Source organism: Oncorhynchus keta, chromosome 8, assembly GCF_023373465.1.
Source record: "Oncorhynchus keta strain PuntledgeMale-10-30-2019 chromosome 8, Oket_V2, whole genome shotgun sequence".
Classification (NCBI taxonomy): Eukaryota; Metazoa; Chordata; class Actinopteri; order Salmoniformes; family Salmonidae; genus Oncorhynchus; species Oncorhynchus keta.
The window spans coordinates 4,660,653-4,683,392 of NC_068428.1; the positions used below are offsets into that span (position 1 = coordinate 4,660,653).

At 40.3% G+C, this 22,740-nt stretch overlaps 1 protein-coding gene across 2 annotated transcripts in view; it reads right to left on the minus strand.

Annotated features, from left to right (window-relative positions):
• The window catches only part of rngtt (RNA guanylyltransferase and 5'-phosphatase), a 141,946-nt gene that overhangs the window by 70,346 nt on the left and 48,860 nt on the right, over positions 1-22,740 (minus strand). For both annotated transcript variants that reach the window (XM_035774471.1, XM_035774472.2), the window contains one exon: positions 5,964-6,128. In XM_035774471.1, the coding sequence (XP_035630364.1) occupies positions 5,964-6,128 (165 nt within the window). The remainder of the gene's footprint in view (positions 1-5,963; positions 6,129-22,740) is intronic.

The window sequence follows — 22,740 nt, forward strand, 5'->3', positions numbered from 1 at the left end:
ACTACAACCAAACAAAAGGTAATGTATGTCAAAGTATGTCAAGTAAGTGAAAGTTACAAAGATTTGTGTAAACTGTTAGCACAATGGACTGCAGATAAATGAAATTCAACTGACACCATTGCCCGAAGATGCACAATGTAAGCACGAGCTGACAATAATTGCCTATTTTTGACTGCTGTCATATCGACACATATTATAATGCCATCATTGCTTTATTTATCAAGGCCACTGGACATTTATAATGATGTTTAGGCTACTGATGTTTCATCATTGGATCGCACGTCTTGCTGACTGTGTGTCTTGGTGGTTGGGGTATTTTTTTTTATTTTGTAGTTCTAAAAAGACGTTCCAACACATATGCTTTCTGTTTCATAGTTGTAACAAAAGACACTCCACTAATCAAATTGATTGAACACTTGACTTCGTGTCTTTTTATATATAGCCTACCACAGTAACATAAACTAATGAAAATGATTGTGTTATTTGAAATAAAATAGGTATTCTAATGCTATCCAAAGCCTTCATAAACACAACCAAATGATTCTCTTTGTGATAGCATATATGAATGGATTAATTACACTGTCAAAGCAATTAACTTTTTGTCCTGAACACATTACTGAGTACTTTATATTCTCAAGCATAGTGGTGGCTGCATCATGTTATGGGTATGCTTGTAATCATTAAGGTTTGGGAATTTTTCAGGATAAAAAAGAAGAAGAAATGGAATAGAGCTAAGCACAGGCAAAATGCTAGAGGAAAACCTGGTTCAGTATGCTTTCCACCAGACACTGGGAGATGAATTCAACTTCAGCAAGACAATAACCTAAAACACAAGGCCAACACTGAAGTTGCTTACGAAGAAGACAGTGAATGTTCTTAAAACATCCTGAAATTCTATGGCAAGACCTGGAAATGATCAACAGCCAATTTGACTGAGCTTGAAGAATTTTGAAAATAATAAAATGGGCAAATGTTGCACAATCCCGTGTAGAACGCTCTTAAAGACTTACCCAGAAATCTTCACAGCTGTAATCACTGCCAAATGTGACTAACATGTATTGACTCAGGGGGTTAACTACTTATCTAATAAAGTTACTGTATATTAGTGTTCTATTTTTTCTTATTTATTTTTTTATTTTTTACAAATGTTAGAATTTTTCTTCCACTTTGACAGTGTGTATATTGTTTACAAAAAATGACAATTAAATCCATTTTAATCCGACTTTGTAACAAAATGTTAATAAAGTAAAGGGGTATGAATACTTCCTGAAGGCACTGTAAGTTAGTATTTGTTGCATGAGAAATATAAGGGAAGCTATTCATAAAAGCTATTACTGAGCTGGATAAGAGTGTTTGCTAAATGACTCAAATGTAATTGACTGTGGGCTCTTGCACAAAGCTTAATTAAACCCAGTGAGTGAGCACATTTAGCTGATGTGAAAGAGCATTCAGTGACACTATTCATTAAGCCCAGATCTTTTGCTCATCTACTGCCAGTCATTTCAAATGACAAGAGGGCTCTCCATCTGAACCCTCTCCCATACTCCAGTCTGCTAATGGGCCCTTAATTTAGACCAGAGCTAAGGTAAATCTAATCTAAAGCCTCATCTTCCACTCAGCACATGCTTTTTGCCTCCAAGGGGTCAATTTACCAGTCCCATCAACGTCCAATTTACTGAATAAAAGGCAAAACGATAAAATAAAACAGAGGAACTATAAGTCCTTTGTATTCCAACAGCAGACCAGCTATTGCAGCCGATTCAAAACAATTTCACGAACAAAATAAAATAGATAATTCTATATAGTCCAATTTGAAAAGAGAACTGCTAGAGAACGCTGCCGGGCGTCTCATTTAGCATATGCATCAGATTAATATCAACCTGCGAGGTGAGCAAACATAAGAACCAACAATTGATAAATAGTGCATAAAGAAATTAGTGAAATATATCCATGTAAAAATATAACAATAGTTATTTATTTAGATAGAATAATACAAAACATATCCTTTACTCTACAAAAGTCCTAGTGAAAAATGTAGGCCTAAAGCCAATTTTCAACACTTTAACCTTTTGCGTGTGGGGGGCAGTATTTTCGTTTTTGGCTAAAAGAAAAACGTACCCATTTTAAACTGCCTATTTCTCAGTCCCTGAAACTAGAATATGCATATAATTGTCATATTAGGATAGAAAACACTATAAAGTTTCCAAAACTGTAAAAATATTGTCTGTGAATATAACAGAACTGATATTGCAGGCGAAAACCTGAGGAAAATCCAATCAGGAAATGCCTCTTAATTTGAAAGCTCTCTGTTCCTATGCATGCCTATCCTGCATTTAAAGGGATATCAACCATATTAATTTTTTCTATGGCTTCCATAAGGTGTCAACAGTCTTTAGACATAGTTTCAGGCTTTATTCTGAAAAATTAGCGTGAAAGATCACATTGCGTAAGTGGATAGGTGGGGGCTCTCAGAGTGAGTTTAGCGCTACAGAGTAAAGCGGCCATTGTTTCTCCCGGTGTTTTTAAAAAACCTACACACCCGTTTGATATATTTTCGAAAAATATATTTTAAAAACAACCTGAGGATTGATTATAAAAAAACGTTTGACATGTTTCTGTGGACATTATGGAATGGAATTATTTGGAATATACGTCTGCGTTGTCATGACCACTCTTTCCTGTGGATTTCTGAACATAACGCGACAAACAAACAGAGGTATTTTGGGTATAAAAATAATCTTTATGGAACAAAAGGAACATTTGTTGTGTTACTGGGAGTCTCGTGAGTGAAAACATCTGAAGATCATCAAAGGAAAACTATTAATTTGATTGCTTTTCATGACCTAGCTACTTAATGCTTAGTGTACATAATGTTATGTTACGCTATCGATAAACTTACACAAACGCTTGGATTGCTTTCGCTGTAAAGCATAATTTCAAAATCTGAGACGGCAGGTGGATTAACAAAAGGCTACGCTGTGTTTTGCAATATTGCACTTGTGATTTCATGAATATATTTTTTTGTAATATTATTTGACTGTGACGCTATGCTATTCAGCGGTTGCTGACGAAAATGATCCCGCTAACGGGATGGGTAGCATCAAGAAGTTAAGCCAATGACCCATCAACAGTCTACCAGTCAAATAAATAGCATAAATTAAATGTATCTAATGAATAATAATTTGGTTGTGTTTATAAAGGTCTTAGGTAACAGAATACTGAAAAACTATTATTTCAAGGAACATAACAACATTTTCATTAGTTTATGTTCGTCTAGGCTACAAGTACAAACGAAAAAGCACTAGTTCAAGTCCATCACAAAGAAGTCCATAATTTAGTTTGAGCAACTCTAAAGAAATATTGTTTAAATAAAATGTATTTAAAAGAAAACAGAGGTAAGTTTATTACGTTACTAGTCTTTGCTTAGTAGCCAGAGCAATGCAGCCGCGAGTGTGGTCATGTGCTAAATGCATGGATAGCCCAGATATTCTTGCAAAAAGTGAAATTTGGAAATAGAGCTCCACCTCTTGAATTTTGTAGATATGTGACTAAGGTAAGTAGAAACTGCAAAATATTATCTTTCTGATACTATATAGAAATGTGACTGAAGGAGGATTTGATAAACTGATGCTTCTTTCCCGGCACCTGTCAAATATAAGATTTGCCCATCTCTTCATTTACAATTTAACAACTGATAATATTGTCCCTCATCAGACTATTGTACATTTCATCCTGTCTATAGGCTACGTCTTATGTGTGAAATTAGTTTCGGTATAGTCCTGATTGGCCGGCTGTGCAGGCTGACAGGCATGGTTTCCCCTCGCTTATCAACTTGGACAAAGTCAAGGATATGTTTTGCACTATTCTAAAAGACCTACTGCAACCCGTAGCATGTTTTAGTTTCCCTTACACTATTGTTGCACTAAATTTAAATCACTTTTCACCCTCATCATTGTTAGGCCTAATTTAAATTTGATTGTGAAGTAATGTGCACAATTATCGCCCGTTCATCCATTTGTCATTCATTCAGTGGGATGGCATCGTTTGATTCCCATTGCACATCAACTCGGATAGAGTCAATGATATGTTTGGCATTACTCTAAAGGCCTACTGCAACACTTAGCATGTTTTCATTTTCCCTTACAATAAATCTATTACTAATCTAATTTATTGTAAATAAAACAGTCCAGGTTGCAGCTTATTTTTACAAAGTAAAATGTAAAAGAGAATGACATGAATCCGCAAGGATCGCAGTCAAATGATGTGCTATAAACATGAGCGCCAACACTGATAAATAGGCATAAGAAACTTATCTTTCTAAATTAAATCAACCTCCTCACCCTCATCATTTGGTTGGGCCTAATTTAATTTTCAATTGTTAACCAACGTGCACAATTTTCACCTATTTATCCTTTCATTCATTCAGTAAGGAGAGAGATATAGACGCATTAGCGCCTGGCTGGGTACCAACGTTTTACAGCGCATTGTTTTGGAGGGTTACGTTGGGAATATGTGTAAAGAAAAAAACAGGTCAAAGGGCTCTAAATATTTCTCTGTGATTTCTAAATTCAGACAAATTGAGCAATGTAAAATACAAACATTTAGGAAAGGTCAGGGAAAGAGCAGGACGTAGATTTTTATTGCGGATTACTTTTATTACACAATCAAATGTCAATGGCCGTTGGTCTATGGCAGTTCTAGTGTTAATTCAGGGGAGCTGGAAACATCACACAGCCACGGCCTCATTGAAATATCATAAAAGGAATTTCCGGCAAACATGCCATGAAGTGGAAAGCTGCGCCACCGCAAATGAATAAACCAGATTCCTATTCCCCCATTTCATGATGTCTCTAACAGAGATATGGCTGTACGCAGAGCAGATGGCCTCAGCATCGGAACAAAGACATAGCGAATGAGGCAGGCGTAATTCCAATGACTTCATTTCTGGAATATCTTAATCTACATCCTGCTAACAAGACAGTGGGCAATCTGTCATAAAAGCCTCAGACAGGAGGGGTTGGAAGTTGGAACAGGGTTTACCAGGGGGGTAACCCAGTCATTCATGGCTAACATTTCATGCAGGACAAAACATGCTCCAGCACAAAGAGATCAGTGATAGTAGCTGGGACTGGAGTTGTTCCCTGCTTCCGCCATGACCAGACCTGCCATATGAACAGTGGTGGGAAAAATGTGAAGACTGCCATAAACCCTTGCTCCCGCTACTCTGTTATCAGGCATTTAATGGAACGTACAAAGCTACAGTTTCCCACTGATCTGGCGCAGTATAGATCTAGTTTTTTTGTGCAATGTCCCTCGGTGGAGCCATTATGAGACTAAGGGTGCAGGGCCTTGCTGGCAAGTTTTAATAGCTTTTGGTGAATAAAAACACTCTTGTCCTTGTCAGTAGAAGCACATGATCTGTAAACACAAATAACTCTGTATAGAGGTAGGCCAGGATTCCTAATATAAAAAGGCTCCTTAGAATACCTCCATGATCTGTGAATAATCAATTATAGATTGTAAGTAGTGGAGCCACATAGGCCATTTTCAGGGCTTATGAATATTCCCACTGATTAAAAAAGCTTTGATCACATTTATTTTTCCTTTAATGGTGACAGAGGAATCTACAATGCCCTTTGTACGAAGGCAGTCAAAAGCAGTCAATCTACAGTAAAAGCACAGCGTGGGAAGAAAATGCAATGTACCCTTTATGAGAGCACATTAATACTTCAAGATTAATAATACATATTTGTTTCAAAGTGAGAAAACAAAATCGGCGACTGTGAAGCCATTTAAAGTTCATCTATCCTGTTGTTTTGATTAGGCCTTAGACGAGTCCCTGAACTGATGGAAAAGTTAAATAATGCATTAGTAACATGTACGGCTAGAATGTCAGACCACCACAGACTTGTGATGATCTGGCCCTGGCACAGTTTGTGCACATGCATGCGTGTATTTATTACCTTTCGTGCTGCGTGGATGTCAAAGAATGGCTTGTTCCTGACACTGAAGGGCTCCTTTGTCTTGTCGATCTGTCCCGTCTTCATCTTCTCCATCCGAGGGGAGATGATCTCTTTCTCTATGCACAACAGCCGAATATTGAAATCACACTGACCGACCGGCTGACCCTGAAAGACAAAAACAGACAAACAAATGAATAATCTTTGAACACAGTGTGAGGCATTGCATTTCTATAATTCATTTGAGAAGGAACTAATGCAAAACCTGACTTGCTAATACAAAGGCAATTTTGATTGCCAATATCTCCCTCACAGCTCAATGGTACAGTGAATATGAACACATTTGGATGTTTTTACTTGGTTGATATTTTCAAACGAAATCCAATCTTTCATATCTTCCTCTCGATAGATTGGTCTAGATATGACAAGGTTATGAGCTGCCAATCCAGTGCCATGGCAACAGTGTACAGGTCTGAATAATCATAAGCTGAACTGAAGAGAGAGAAAGGGAGAGAAAGACAAAAAGACAGAGAGAAGATGAGACGGAGACTGAGAGAGAGATTGAGATTGTTGAGTTCTCTTGGGATAGTTACAGCCAGGGCCATCAAATAAAGAGCATCGCTAAGGCAGCCAGAAGTCACAGGTAATGAGTGTCTGTGTATTCAATCAACGTTTTAGTGAGGTCGCCATGCCAACGGGTCTCGTCTAATGTCCTCCACTCCTGTTTTTCACACAGAGCTTCTGAGAAAAGGATGGGTTCACTTCAGACTGACAGCAGTATGTCTCCCAAACCTCAGGGATCACAAATCTTCCGTTAGGCACTAAACGGTCAGTCCGTTCACATCCGTTTGGTGCCTAATGAATATGACCCTGAACACGGACAGAAACAGGGATGGACTACACAACCGAACTTGCCAAATCTTTTTTCTTTGCGCCCAAATGAATATGACCCAGGTCTATGGTAAATCATTGACATAGCAATTTGAACATGTAGAATATATTTGTAGTTGTACACAATTATCTAGTGTTCAACTGATGACTTATGAAGATGAAAGAATAATCTGTAGTTGTAAACACATTCTCCTACAGGTAACTTAATAATTGCATCTGTACATGTCAATTTCACGCCCTTAGACTTTTGGCAGTGCTTTAGCGCCCTATGTGACAAAAAGGTGTGTAAATGTGCAAACAGAGATTTACAAGCAAGGAGAGAGAGTGAGTGAGAGCAGGAGCTATTGGAGGTGGGACCTCTTTCTTCTAACCAATCAGATGAGGTTAACACAGACCAGTATACTCTACAGTGGTTGGTTGGTGACAGCTCACAAGGGGCCGTGTTATCTGGCACAAACACCTGTCAATCAAGACATACATTACCAGGTTACCACTTGTATCCACCAAAGACTGTTCATCAAAGAAGCCCAGCTGTTAGTTGTCATGGCAGGTAAGTTTAAATGCCATTCTTTTATGGCTAGTTAGCAAGCTTTTATCTTCTGTAATATTGTTTTTGGAAGCTATTGTCCAAGTCATTGTTATTAAGAGTTCGCCAAAATCGATTAGGTAAAGTTATTTTGCAAACCATTTTGAAGCTAAATAGCTAGCTTGATTTTGTATGGAGCCATAGCTAGCTAGCACAACCATTAGAAAAGTAATCATTAATCTGCTAAGACCAAAAAAACAGACATAAATCCCATGAATATTGATCACCCAGTTAGATCTGAAGTTTTAGTAGAAGCACGACTGAAGGTAGAAACTAATTTGTTTAGCTTTAGACATTGACTGCATTCTGTAGCTACTGCCCTTTGATTAATGCAAATCCCTATCTAAACCATTTAAAAATCGTCTGTCTCCACTCTTCAGGCTGCAATCCACTCCCAGTTAAACAAGGTCCGTTCAGGCCTCCGTCAGCTCCACAATGCCCTGGGAGACGGGATGGACATCCAGAACTCCCTGGCAAAAGTCAGCAATGCCTGGAGGCAAAGCATCAACATCATTAGGAACCTGAAGGATGTCAAATAAGCAGGGATGCAACACAGTCAGCTAGCCTCAGCTGTGGAAAACTTGTATATTAATAAATATTTATTTTCAGGTATGTTCCGCTGCACCATTAAATGCCACTTGAATGGGAACTATTATTGATGGCTTGCATTGTATTTGATATGACAATGTACAGTTAATATATTTATGTATGAATATTTCTCCTCCCTTCCTGGGATGTGCCTGAGAGGGTGGCAGACAGTCCGTTAATGATAGAGCAAGCAGAGGTGCTGGGGGGCCATCACAAGGGGAGGACCCTGGAGTGCTCATGGAATGACCTCATGTACAGTCGGTGTCGCTTGGGCAGCAAGATCATGCACAACATTAACCTCATGAGAAACTACTTTGGCAAGGTGCAGGGCCTGTCGGACAACCTCGCCAAGAATTTGTGGATAGTGCTTCAGCGCGCCATGGGCAAGGCTGTAGGCAACAGTGAGCAGTGACACTGGTGCAGTGCTTTCTCCACAAACACCGTGGCAGGTTCTTCAAGCTCTGCAACAACACTGTCCATGAGGGTGCAGGAACTGGCTGCAGAGAACCTGACGGCCAACAAAATGTCTCACATTAATTGGGTCCTCAATGAATACCTACAAAGGCAAGTCAGTACTGGGACTCATGTAGCATCAGTGATATCAGGGCACGAGTCCAAATCACAACTTTCTACCAATTTCATGGTATTCAATTGGTTGTAGTTATAGTCGTCTCATCCCTGCAACTAGCGAACGGACTCGGGAGAGGCGGAGCCAGAGGCTGATTATCTTCCAGGCAGATACGGAGCCATTCATAGTCTTCCAGTTATCATATAGGTACACCGTACCCCCTTTTGTCACATCAGCATGGATTTCTTAAACAAATGGGGGAAAATAAGTTGTCTATAGATGGTACAGTAAGGTGACTTTCAGTGATGGAACATCAGGAATTTCGGCACTGGCCGAAAGTACCTTTAGGCACAAAGTACCTCTGGCTAGCGGACTAGCTTCACATCCATCCCTAGTTACTTCAGTGTGTATTTGTCCAGACCTGAGAATTTATTCTTGTCTGAATACGTACCACAGCAAGGGCTCTATTTGGTAAAACTTTGTGACATTGAAGGTCGCCAAGAACACAGCAGCCTCCATCAATCTTAAAGAGAAGAAGTTTGGAACCACCAAGACTCTTCCTACAGCTGGCCGCCTGCCAAACTGAGCATTTGGTGGAGAAGGGCCTTGGTCAGGGAGGTGACCAAGAACTCGATGGTCACTCTGACAGAGCTCCAGATTTCCTCTGTGTAGATGGGAGAACCTTTCAGAAGGACAACCAGCACTCCACCAATCAGGCCTTTATGGTAGAGCGGCCAGACGGAAACCACTCCTCAGTAAAAAAAAAAGGCACATAACATAACTGCTTGGAGTTTTCCAAAAGGCACCTAAAGGACTCTCAGATCATGAGAAACAAGATTCTCTGGTCTGATGAAACCAAGATTGAACTTTGGCCTGAATGCCAAGCATCACGTTTGGAGGAAACCTGGCACCATCCCTACTAGAGGTCGACCAATTAAATCGGAATGGCCAGTTAATTAGGGCCGATTTCAAGTTTTCATAACAATCAGAAATCGGTATTTTTGGACACACCGATTTAGCAGATTTTTAAAAATACCTTTATTTAACTAGGCAAGTCAGTTAAGAATACGTTCTTTTCAATGACGGCCTAGGAACGGTGGGTTAACTGCCTTGTTCAGGGGCAGAACGACAGAGTTTTTTACCTTGTCAACTCGGGGATTCAATCTTGCAACCTTACAGTTAACTAGTCCAACGCTCTAACCACCTGCCTCATTGCACTCCACGAGGAGCCTACCTGTTACGCGAATGCAGTAAGAAGCCACGGTAAGTTGCTAGCTAGCATTAAACGTATCTTATAAAAAATAATCTATCAATCACTAGTTAACTACACATGGTTGATGATATTACTAGTTTATCTAGCGTGTCCTGCGTTGCATATAATCGGTGCAGTGCGCATTCGCGGAAAAAGGACTGTCGTTGCTCCAACGTGTACCTAACCATAAACATCAATGCCTTTCTTAAAATCAATACACAGAAGTATGCAGCTGTGCAGCAACGCTCCCCATCCAATCTGACAGTGTTGAAGAGTTTGCAGAGAATAGGAGAAACTCCCCAAATACAGGTGTGCCAAGCTTGTAGCGTCATACCCAAGAAGACTCAATGCTGTAATCACTGCTAAAGGTGCATCAACAAAGTACTGTTTTTGCTTTGTCATTATGGGGTATTGTGTGTGTAGATTTGCGGGGGGGGAATAAAGCTGTAACATAACAAAATGTGGAAAAAGTCAAGGTGTCTGAGTACTTTCTAAAGGCACTGTATATTATAATGCCACACACCTAACATCTTTGGCGAATGGGTCAAAATGGTCTTATTCTCATGGTATACAGCAGGTGTCAATGAAGATTAGTTAAGTGAGTACTCTCCCCCAATTGCTCAGTTTAGCCAGGCGGCCAGCTCTAGGAAGAATCTTGGTGGCTCCAAACTTCTTCCATTTAAGAATGATGGAGGACACTGTGTTCTTGGGGACCTTCAATGCTGCAGAAATGTTTTTGGTACCCTTCCCCAGATCTGTGCCTCGACGGAATCCTGTCTCGGAGCTCTACGAACAATTCCTTTGACCTCATGGCTTGGTTTGCATCCCAATATTGTGTTCATTGTTTTCAAAAGCCTTTTAAGTAATGACACTAAGACCGTGAGGGTAAGACAGCTGTACTAAGGACAGTCAAACAAAAATCATCCTAAATAGGGGTTAAAACAGTATCAATAAATTAGTCTTAATGCAAGCAGATCCAAAAAAGCTGTGTGATATGCACTATTGGACTGGGATTGCAACATCTCCCGTGGACCTACCAGTTGACCACGAGCACCGTTCTCTCTTGGGGGACCAAACAGCTCAGTACAAACTGAACCAATAACGGCATAACCTGGAGGCCTAGGAGAGCCAGAAAGCCCTTCAGTAAATTAATTAAGTAGCATCTCACGAGCCTTGGCTTATGCGAGCCGGAACAGCATCTCATTAATGCTGAGTGCCATGCTGAGACACATTGGGTCTACAGTCTTTGGTTAACTCAGACGGGGATCAAACTTCCAATCTCAGGGCAGACACTAACCACAAGACCAGAAAGTTGGTCACAGACAGCCCCTACCCCTTCTAAAAATGTATTATTTGACCCTTCATTTAGGCCCATTCGACCCCTTGCTTTTCCGCTGCATATCGTCAGTGCGCTGCTGTAACTCAAAAGTACAAGTCTCCTGCTGTGATTTCAACTTCAAACAAGTGTTTTCGGGCAATCGCTTAGCGAAAGTATCTTAATGCTTTCCGAGTTGTATACATTAGTGGTGGCTGGCCAGAGTTTGTTTCAGAAGTCTCCCATGCAACTATTCAGTAGTAGTTTATTCTTCTAGTTTGATATCAACACAGTTACTCTACCCAAATTCAGGTATAAATCATAATCAAGAGGTATATAGCGTTTGAAAAACAGAAAAATGTAGACTGGTGCCCAGATATCACGAGTGTGTGCCTCCATCTGGGTCATCAATTAATACTTACGAAAGTAAGTCTGTCCTCCCATTCTCTGTATAAGGAACCTGTGTTTTGGTTAATCATGTCACCCGACCTGGATTTGAACCTTTATTTGATGCCTTTTCCAGAAATGAGAATTAGTTTACTACCTAAGATTATAAAAATTCAAGAAATTGTATGCACAGCACTTTAGTGTCTTCAACCAATCGCTTCATACAGCAAGAAAGGCACTGATCTCAGTTCTTGTTCCGGGAAGTCAAATCCAAGTCAAGTCCAAATTCAAATTTCAAAGCCCTTAGTTATTCATACAGCAAAGAGAACACAAAACGGCACCAAAATTCTGCAGCAAGAAAAGCGCACAGAGAATATTTTTCCCTAGTGAACGAAATAGAAGGAAAATAAACAATGACGTAGTAATCAGATTAGAGCGCTGCAGAGTGACAATAGCAGCCTTCATTTGCAATCCAGTGGCAGTCTTATCTGCTTGGATGTGCTTCATTAAAAAACACCAACTACAGTCACTCATTAGCAGGAACGGACTGCTGGAGGGGCTGACAGGCGGCTGATCAGCGTTAATTGCAGCACAGCCTATACATCATCTTCAACATTCACTATGATCATCCTCATGATCATAGACTAAGCCATATACAGTATTCTACTTTCTTTGGACTTCTCATAAGGATTTGATGTAGCCTAGCCTACATGCAAACAGCATTGACACAGATTGTGGCTTTTCAGATCTTGCTGAAATCACACTCCAAATGAAAGAGAGAAAGAGAGAGAAAGAAAAGAGACCCACAGAGAGTAAGAGAGAGACACAGAAGCTTGATGTGACAATGTTCTTAGCAGAACTGAGAAATACTGAAATGCAAGCCTGAAGCCAGCCTGTAAGGTTGGAGATAAAGCTGCAGCACTTCAACCTATACCCAAAATAGTGCACTACTTTTGACCAGAGCCCTATGCCCTGGCCGAAAGTAGTGCACTAAATAGGGAGTCATTTGCAGGGCCATACATATGTTTGTACCCAGGGGAGCGGCTCAATGCTTAAAGTAAAAATTCACCCATTATGACGGTTATATTGTTTTTTTTTTGCATTTCTGAGCGATGTTCTATCGATTCACTGGGTCATTTTATGTTTATCTGAGCTATTGCCGTTCAAGCAGGCAGAAATCTGACCGGTATGAAGTAGCATTGCGATAAAGCTGCTCTTACTACACAAGTCAATAGGAATACGACTTTTAGATTGCGAAAACATCTGATACATGTCAGATTTCAATACTGGCCGATGTCATAACGATATTCCTACTATGACACATTTGTCATTTAACAGAGGGTCTAACACATTTCTCCTATTGGTCTGCCTCCTCAGTCCAGGGTGCATTGCATGTTGCGAATGTCAGACTGAACATGGTGAGATTGTAGACTCCTAAATTGACAGTGCAGTTTGTTGAGGCGATTTTATAGCTGACTAGTTACTACTGATATTGACTTTGGTATTATTGTGTGCAGCTACGTTTGCTCGCTAGCTAGCTAGCCAGCCCATAGAGTGCTTTGCAATGTAGGTTTTGTAGTCGACTTGAGCTGCAACAGACTTCCACAAGTTGCTACCAACCTTATAACGACGAAATTAAACATTTGTTCACAAATGTAAATTATACGAGTGGGTTTTGAAGGAGTGGATTTTTCCTTTAGCACTTCATGTTGGGAAATTTTTACAAGAACAAAACGCATGCGGGTAACAACTGGTTGACATTTAAAGCTTCTTATACACCCCGTCAAGAAGAAAACACGCTCTCTGCAAGCCAATCGGCCGCATGGGACGGCATCATCTATAAAGTGGCCACACAACACCGGGGGACTCTGAATCAATACATTGCTAATCTACGGGGAACCATCAAGTAGTAAAATAAAGGCTGGTACCTCAGTATACATGTATAGACTGACCAGGTGAATGCTACTGTACGATCCCTTATTGATTGTCACCTGTTATATCCACTTCAAACCAGTGTAGATGAAGGGGGGGGAAGACCAGTAAAGAAGGATTTTTAAGCCTTGAGAAAATTGAGACATGGATTGTGTATGTGTGCCATTCAGAGGGTGAATGGGCAAGACAAAAGATTTTAATGCCTTTGAATGGAGTATGGTAGTAGCTGCCAGGCGCACCGGTTTGAAGTGTGTCAAGAACTGAAAATGTTGCAGGAGTTTTTCACTCTCAACAGTTTCCAGTGTGTATCAAGAATGGTCCACCAGCTAACTACACACAACAGTGGGAAGTATTGGAGTCAACACGGGCCAGCATCCCTGTGGACCGCTTTCGACACTTCGTAGAGTCCATGCACCAATGAATTGAGGCTATTCTGAGGACAACAGGGGTGCAACTCAACATTAGGAAGGTGTTCCTAATGTTTCGTACACTTGGTGTATATGCTGCACCGTTATGTAAAGGCTATGCCTCTTGGGTGCTAGTAGGAATCATAGCTGAGTAGAACATCACTGTGTAGGGACTGAGGACCATCAACTGAAACTTCTTTAAAACAGCTCAGGGAATAATACCTCACTTCTCAAAATGTGCTGCTCTGAGTGCTTATTACAGTGCTGTTTGATAAAAATTTAGAGAATGAGACACTTCAGCAGCCGTATAATGCAGCCGCCTTGGTGACATGGCTCGCCTCCAACTCTGGAAATCTTCACACACACAACCTCTAAAGACAACGAATGTGTCCCAAATGGCTCCCTATTCCCTATGTAGTGCGCTAATTTGGTCCAGAGCTCATATGGTTCTGGTCGAAAGTAGTGCACTACATAGGAAATATGGTGGCAATTGGGATGCACACACTCCCGCGCCTGCCTGCTAGGCTTCAGTAACTTTGGTTGGGCTTTGTGAAGACAAATATAATTACATGAATGGATGGTGGGCAGAGGGGATTATGTAAACACCCCGTGAGCGAAAAGCGAGAGTTTAGTTATTTTCTTTTAAGAAGATTTATTGCATTTTGAATTCAAATGTATTATGCTCAGACTCAAGGTGCAATTATGCTCAGACTCAAAGTTTCCGACAATTAAGAATGTGTTTAAACTACAGCAGCTTTCAGAATTTTTTTTTTGGGGGGTTCACTCGATATCTTAACTTATGGTGCAATTTCGAAATTTGGTTGGGCATCAGCAGATTTTTATCTTGTTATGTCAGTCACAGACAGTCAATTAGCCCATGTCAGATAATTGTTTTTAGATTGACAACTCAGTCTAGCCATCACTTTTGTTCGTGGGGGGTTAGATTTTTCTGGGCCCCACCCTCATCAAAGGGATGGGCTAGACTTTGGCTCGTTGAAGCAGTTCCTGCGCATTTCACAACACAGCGTCACTGGATGAAAAGATTGAATTCTATCCAATTCACAGCAACTCAAAGCAGAGCGTAATGTTCCTGGAACAACAACTGGTATCAAAGCCAAACAATTTTACACCATCTGTGTGTCATAGGGGGAAGAACACGGTGGAAGTGTGTGAGACAGCTACAAGTGATTCAAAACAGTTATTCTGGGCATGTGCAGTCCTCTAGACTGTTCAGCTACAGTTCACTGGGTACAGAGTATGCCTGCTGCCAGAGATAGTCTAGGGTAAGAAATACCAAGTTTCTCCAACCTTACCTTTTACGTTTTGATTTGCGCTCTTAAAATCGAAATTCAAAGGGAGCCCTTTTGAAAGTTTGAAAAGCGCATTCAAATTCACTTGACCAGGCAAAGTACAAAGATCAATAGGAGTCAATTAACATAATTAATTCCATGGCATTTTGTTCATACAGCCAGAAAAGCCAAAAATGACACAAGAGACAGATTAAACAAAGCATGACAAATATATGCACGAAGTTCAATAACCCAATTTAATTAATCCCGAGGGATACGAGGGGTGGCAAGGTGGCAGGGTAGCCTAGTGGTTAGAGCGTTGGACTAGTAACCGGAAGGTTGCAAGTTCAAATCCCCAAGCTGACAAGGTACAAATCTGTCGTTCTGCCCCTGAACAGGCAGTTAACCCACTGTTCCTAGGCCGTCATTGAAAATAAGAATTTGTTCTTAACTGACTTGCCTAGTTAAATAAAAGGTAAAAAAAATAATAAAAAAAAAACTAGAAAGCGTGCTATGGGATAAATGTGGATTGTTAGAGCTCTGCTCAATTTTGAAAAATAAAATAGCATATTTATCTTAATCTCTCACGACCTATAAATTCAAACATTATCTGACAAGATAAAAAGGCACCAAAAATAATAAACAAGGTACTTTGGACAAGACGGACTATGAATCAATGCTAATATCGCCGACCCACAAGGAGTTCGCTGAAGATGCTTGCTCCCAAGAGCTCCCTCTCAGAACTCACTCAGAGCAACCTACTGGTTGCTATAAACAAATTAAGTGAGGAGGTAGACACAAAGGTGGCTGCGATCTCAAAGAATATTGGAACTATGACAGGAACTGTGAATGAAAGGTGCATGGGGTCGAGCAGACGATTACGAGGCCAGGCTACAGGACATTGAGAAACAGTGCAAAACGTTAAACTTAAAAAAAAAACATCAGCTGAAAACCTGCCTGGAAATGCTTAAATCACATTCACGATAGCAGAACATCCAAACCTTTGGGATACAGGTAGAGAAGGGGAGGCCCACTGAATTTGTAATCGGAGATGATACCGGCCCTGCTGGGGAATGAAAACTTCAAAACACACATCCTGACCAATCGCACACACAGATCATCCGCACCAAAGCCAGTCAAGGACGCACCACCAATGCCATTCATCGCACACCTGCAGATCCCCTCAACTATAATAGAGCTAGGGTGTCCTTCTACCCAGATCTTACTTTGGAGGTGAAGAACGAACTGAAATATTATGATGAGCTGCGCAAAAAAGGCAGGGCAGCCAACATCCGATATGGATTCCTTTTCCCAGCCAGGTTCAAGGTGACAGTCGAGGGATCATCGCGCTTGTTTGATACTCCAAAAGAAGCCAAATTGTTATTGGCAAGCTCTCTGGCTGAGGAACCAAACCTGTCGTGTAAGACGGCTAAATGGACAAATATAGGCCAGTACCGTGTTTGAATTTCTTGCCGATGCTCATTACGATGAACATTGGAACTCATGATTGGTGAGATGTTATTGTTTATAACATTGTTTAGCCAATCAGGTTTTAGTCCCACTCATCATCTCTGTGAGAGTTAAGATGTTTTTTTTTTGTTTTTTTTTGCAGAGCATCTATAGATGCGGAGTTAAGTTAGGTTATATGTCTAGGCACCATAAGGTTTGTGTGTTAGTCAAGGGGTGCTTTGCTGGAGGAAGTCACTCAGTAGTCAAATCAAATCAATCTGTTTTATATTTAGTTTCAGTACAGGTGGTATGATAAGTTCCAGGATGGTGGGACATTTTTGGTTTTATGACAAAAACAATTTGTTCTAAAACAAGTAACGGCACATAGTGACCGGGCACAGAGTAGGCCTAGTGGAATAAAGATAGTACGTTGGAACTGTAATGGCTTAGGTCAGTTCGTTAAAAGAGTTGAGGTTTTCTCCCCCATCCTAAATCACTGTCCGGTGTCATGGTGTTTCTTCAGGAAACTCATTAAAAAGGCATGGCTCGGACCAAAACTACAAGTCGGCTGGATTGGTCAGATATACCAGTCAAATTCTGATGCAAAAGCGAGGAGGGTAGCTATTCCTTTTATTTACTCATCCTTGATTTCAGATCCTAATGTCAGTATATTATTGCAGTTGGTACACTGAATTGGATAACAATAACCTTGGTTAATTTATATGTTCACAACTTCGATGATCCATTATTCTTCCAAAGGGTATTTAAGTCCAAAACAAATATATTGTATACAAATGTTATTGTAAGCAGCGACTTCAACTGTATTTTGGATCCTCTTTTAGATACAGCTATCAAGGTCAACAATCAAAATGTCAGTGTTTGTCTAAATACAATGACAAACCTTAACATTGCCGATATTTGGAAACTGGCGCATCCAACAGATTATTTTTTCTTTTTGCCAGTTCATAACTCATATTCCAGAATTGAGCACGTTTTTTTGCTGTGGCTGTTACATTTCACCTGATTCTAAATCACAGGCCATTCTCCACTCTCCATGGTGCTGAAACTGGAAAATATGTCTGCAGGTCGGTGACTGTGGCACTAAGATGCTTACCTGTTGAATGATGAGGCTTTCTGTCAGTATTTGAAGGAGCAGATAACTTATTTTCCCTTTGAGCTAACAACACGGGGATGTTGATGACTATCTTTTGGGAACCTCTCAAAGCTGTGATTAGAGGACACATTATTTCATATACATCGGAGAGGAAGAAACACGCCAAAACCAGGCTGAAAGAACAAGAGTTAGGGGAGTAACAATGAAGTCCTTGAGAAGATCAAAGTGTTGAAATATGAGTACAACAGCATCCTTTAGAAATAGGTAGCCTATTTACTTGATAGAATGAAAAAATATATTTTGAACTGGGTGACAAACCGCATAAATTATTTTCAAGGCAGCTATGGCATACACAAACAACTCAAGCTATTCATAAAATGAAAGACCGGAATGGTACAATTGTAACAGACCTAGGGAAATCAATAAATGCTTTGCACAGTTTTACTCAGAGCTATATCAATCAAAATGTGAACCTGCTGAGCCACAAATTATTAAAGTGCTTTCTCACCAAATTTGAAATTCCTAAATTAGACAGGGGGGCAGCAGTTGTGCTCGATGCCTTGATATCTCCTCTAAAGTTTAGTACAGCGATGGCACAATATTCCAAACAACAAGGCTCCCAGGCCTGATGGATAAATAATACAATTGTATTCGTACTGTGCCAGACTAGCGCTGCAAATGTCCCACAAACATTGTATGAGGCTACTATAGGTCTGACCATTGGGGGAAAAAAAGAGTGGCCACAGATGTGGTCTCATCTCTGTGGCCGCTATAGAAGGCGTTGACAAAACAATATTGGCAAAACGTTTTAAATAATATATTTATGATATTATACACCCCGACAACACAAGTTTTATCCCAGGCCGACACAGTGGGGTCCCGATATATTGGATCCCTTGATAAAGATGAGCGAAAACGACTGTATAAAATAATACACATACTGAGCTATAATTGTATGCTCAAAACATACATATTATTTTAAACTAATACAATTGCTCAAAAGAAAGACATTTTGTTTAACAAGTAAATAATACAAAATATTGGATCCACTGTTTTCAATCCCGCTGCAAGGATAACGACAAAATACTTTTTGTGATTGGAGAACACATCGGGAGGGATCTTAGACCAGCGATTCTCAAATGGTGGGTTGCGACCCAAATTTGGGTCCTCGGATATGTAATGAATTATTCTATGGATGAGGTTTTCAAAGAACATTTGTGAAGATTAGTATTATATATTTTTTTTAAACTTTTGTTCTGAAACACTACTGCTACACATTGGCGTGCAGTGCATTGTTTATTGTTGCTGGCATTACACATACACCGTGTGTCCGAGATAGCTACATTCTGACTCTGAGCTTTTACGCCACACGCACTGATCCAATAAAATGAGAGCGTTCTTGAGGACAGAACGTGCCAGACCACAGAGCGCATAGCAAATGACTACTATGCCCTACAACTGGCGTACTTGAGACACGTGTGGGAAGAGGACTTCCAGGAATCATTTGATTAGTGCAGATTTGCCCACCACCACAACTGAAATTTCCAATACACTGGACCTATATCTGGGAAGTACTGTCCGTAGAGCTCCGAGACAGGAATATATCGAAGCACAGATCTGGGGAAGGGTACCAAAACATTTGTGCAGCATTGATGGTCCAAGAACACAGTGGCCTCAATCATTCTTAAAATGGAAGTAGTTTGGAACCACCAAGACTGAGCAATCAGGGGAGAAGGGCCTTGGTCAGGGAGGTGACCAAGAACCTGATAGTCACTCTGACAGAGCTCTAGAGTTCCTCTGTGGAGATGGAAGAACATTCCGGAAGGACAACCAGCACTCCACCAATCAGGCCTTTATGGTACAGTGGCCAGACGGAAGCCACTCCTCAGTAAAAGGCATGGCAGCCTGCTTGGAGTTGGCCAAAAGGCACCTAAAGCACTCGCAGGCCATGAGAAATAAGACTCTGGTCTGATGAAACCACGATTGAACTCTTTGACCTAAAATGCCAAGCGTCACATCTGGAGAAAACCTGGCCCTATGGTGAAGCATGGGGGTGGCAGCATCAGGCTGTGGAGATGTTTTTCAGAATTTGTTCATAACTGACATGCCTCGTTAAATAAAGGTTAAATAAAAATACCCTGACTTGTTCTGAACAGTGGCACAAGCACCTGAATGCCCTCATGACCCCTTTCTATGCACACCAAAATGTCCCTGAAATGCATTGTGAAGGCCTAAGACTTTAATGTTGTATGTTATAACTTAGCTAGTCATGTCGGCCATACAACAGGCTTTCAAATTATGCCCACCTGACCCAGATTGCAATTCATAATAGACTGTTGTTGGATTGCGTAAAAAACAACAACAGTAATTGTGTTGCAGGGTTGTGGTCCAAAAAAAACAAAAAAAAGCATGCTTGCTCTAGTTCCTCAACAGCACAGCCAGGAGATCTCAAAAAAACACGTTATAGTTGAAGACTCTTCTTTCAGTCATAACACTGCATTGAAATTACTTAGGAACTGTGCTGATTAAACCCTTGAATGAGTAGGTGTCCAAACTTTTGACTGGTACCAGTCAAGAGTTGACAACTACTCATTCAAGGATTTTTCTTTATTTTACAATAAAACTAATCAAACAACCCATATGGAATCACGTAGTAACCAAAACAAAAGAAGTGTTAAATCCAAATATATTCAAAGTAGCCACCCTTTGCCTTGACAGCTTTGCACACTCTTGACATTTTCTCAACCAGCTTCATGAGGTGGTCACCTGGAATGCATTTCAATTAAACAGGTGTGCCTTCTTAAAAGTTAATTTGCGGAATTTCTTTCCTTCTTAATGGGTTTCAGTGAATCAGTTGTGTTGTGACAAAGCAAAGAGAAACAACAGTCCGTCATTACTTCAAAGACATGAAGGTCAGTCAATACGGAAAATTTCAAGAACTTTCAAGTGCAGTCACAAAAACCATCAAGCGCTAGGATGAAACTGGCTCTCATGAGGACCGCCACAGGAAAGGAAGACCCAAAGTAACCTCTTCTGCAGAAGATAAGTTCATTTGAGTTACCAGCCTCAGAAATCAGCAATTAACTGCACCTCAGATTGCATCCCAAATAAATGCTTCAGAGTTCAATTAACAGACACATCAACAGTTCAGAGGAGACTTCGTGAATCAGGCCTTCATGGTCGAATTGCTGAAAAGAAAACACTACTAAATGGACACTAATAAGAAGAAGAACCTTGCTTGGGCCAAGAAACACAAGCAATGGACATTAGACCAGTGGAAATCTGTCCTTTGGTTTGATTAGTCCAAATTTTTTAGTTTTGGTTCCAACTGCCGTGTCTTTGTGAGACTCAGAGTAGTGAACGGATGACCTCCGCATGTGTGGTTCCCACCTTGAAGCATGGAAGAGGAGGTGTGATGGTACTATGCTGGTGACACGGTCTTGATTTATTTAGAATTCAAGGCACACTTAACCAGCACGGCTACCACAGTATTCTGCAGCGATAGGCCATCCCATCTAGTTTGCGCTTAGTGGGACTACCATTTGTTTTTCAAAAGGAAAATGACCCAAAACACACCTCCAGGCTGTGTAAGGGCTATTTGACCAAGGAGAGTGATGGAGTGCTGCATTAGATGACCTGGCCTCCACAATCACCCGACCTCATCCCAATTGAAATGGTTTGGGATGAGTTAGACCGCAGAGTGAGGGAAAAGCAGCCAAACAAGTGCTCAGCATGTGGGAACTCCTTCAAGACTGTTGGAAAAGCATTCCAGGTGAAGTCCAAGAGTGTGCAAAGCTGTCATCAAGGCAAAGGGTGGCTACTTTGAAGAATATCAAATATTAAATATATTTTGATTATTATAATTTATTTATTTTTGTAAATACTTTTTTGGATAATACATGATTCCATGTATTATTTCATAGTTTTGAAGTCTTCACTATTATTCTACAATGTAGAAAATAGTAGAAAAGTCTACATTTTTGACTGGTACTGTATATGAGTTAAGTTCTGTTTGGGCCTCCAAATGTGTGATTCTAAATCAACACTACAGTAAATGTTCATATCTCTGTCTTTTTGTATTGGAAAATATTAAAGATTTTTTTATTTTTCATTATAACAAGAGTCTTGGGACCTGTCCCATAAAAAAATAAATTAATGAATTAATCCCACAAAAGAATGTATCATATAGCCTCAGTACACTGAATTCATTAGATAGGACTGGATACAATGAAGGAAATATGCTTTGTGTGGAAAAGGAAAAGCCTGTTGAGAACAAGACAAGCCACAATCAAGTGCATTATAGACGAGCTCTTAGCGAGCAATTCAACCGAGGGGCTTGGAAGGAATCTATAAATACACAGACATAAAATCTATAACATGCACCAGGGAAGTGCACCACCACAATTTAAGATGTCTTCAAAACAAAAGAAATTAGGAGCGGGAATACAGTAATTATTGAAAATTCAGAGAAGCAGCAACAACAACAGACTCAAACTTTGCTACTCTCTTGGCTAATCTGGGATGAAACACATTAAAATGGTGTGAGTCGTGACCTGTTGTCACTAGCAGCGTAATGATTAGGTTCCCCATGGGACCTCACCAGTGTTTTACAGTTGTTGTGGGCTCTGAAGCACTTTAAAAAAGCAGGAAGAATTATAAAACAGTCAGAGAAAGGCATCTACGTCGTAAAAGCATTTTTAGATTTCCAATGAACGCTGGGGAGTAGGGACAGTTACAGCTGTGTATTCACTAGGGCTGTCCCGACAAAAATAAATCTTGGTTGACAGTCATCTGTTCTTTCGACCAATGAAAATTTTAAAACATATTTTCCATATATAAACACATCCTATGCGTTTTAATCAAATCTCAACTATATGCACTGAGCTTGGCTGATGCTTTAAGCAAACTGTTTGATGAAATAATTAACCCACAAATGACAAGAGGGAGTCGGACCACAATTTATTTGATTGTGCTGGGCCTGGCTCAGACTTGCTGCTTTGTG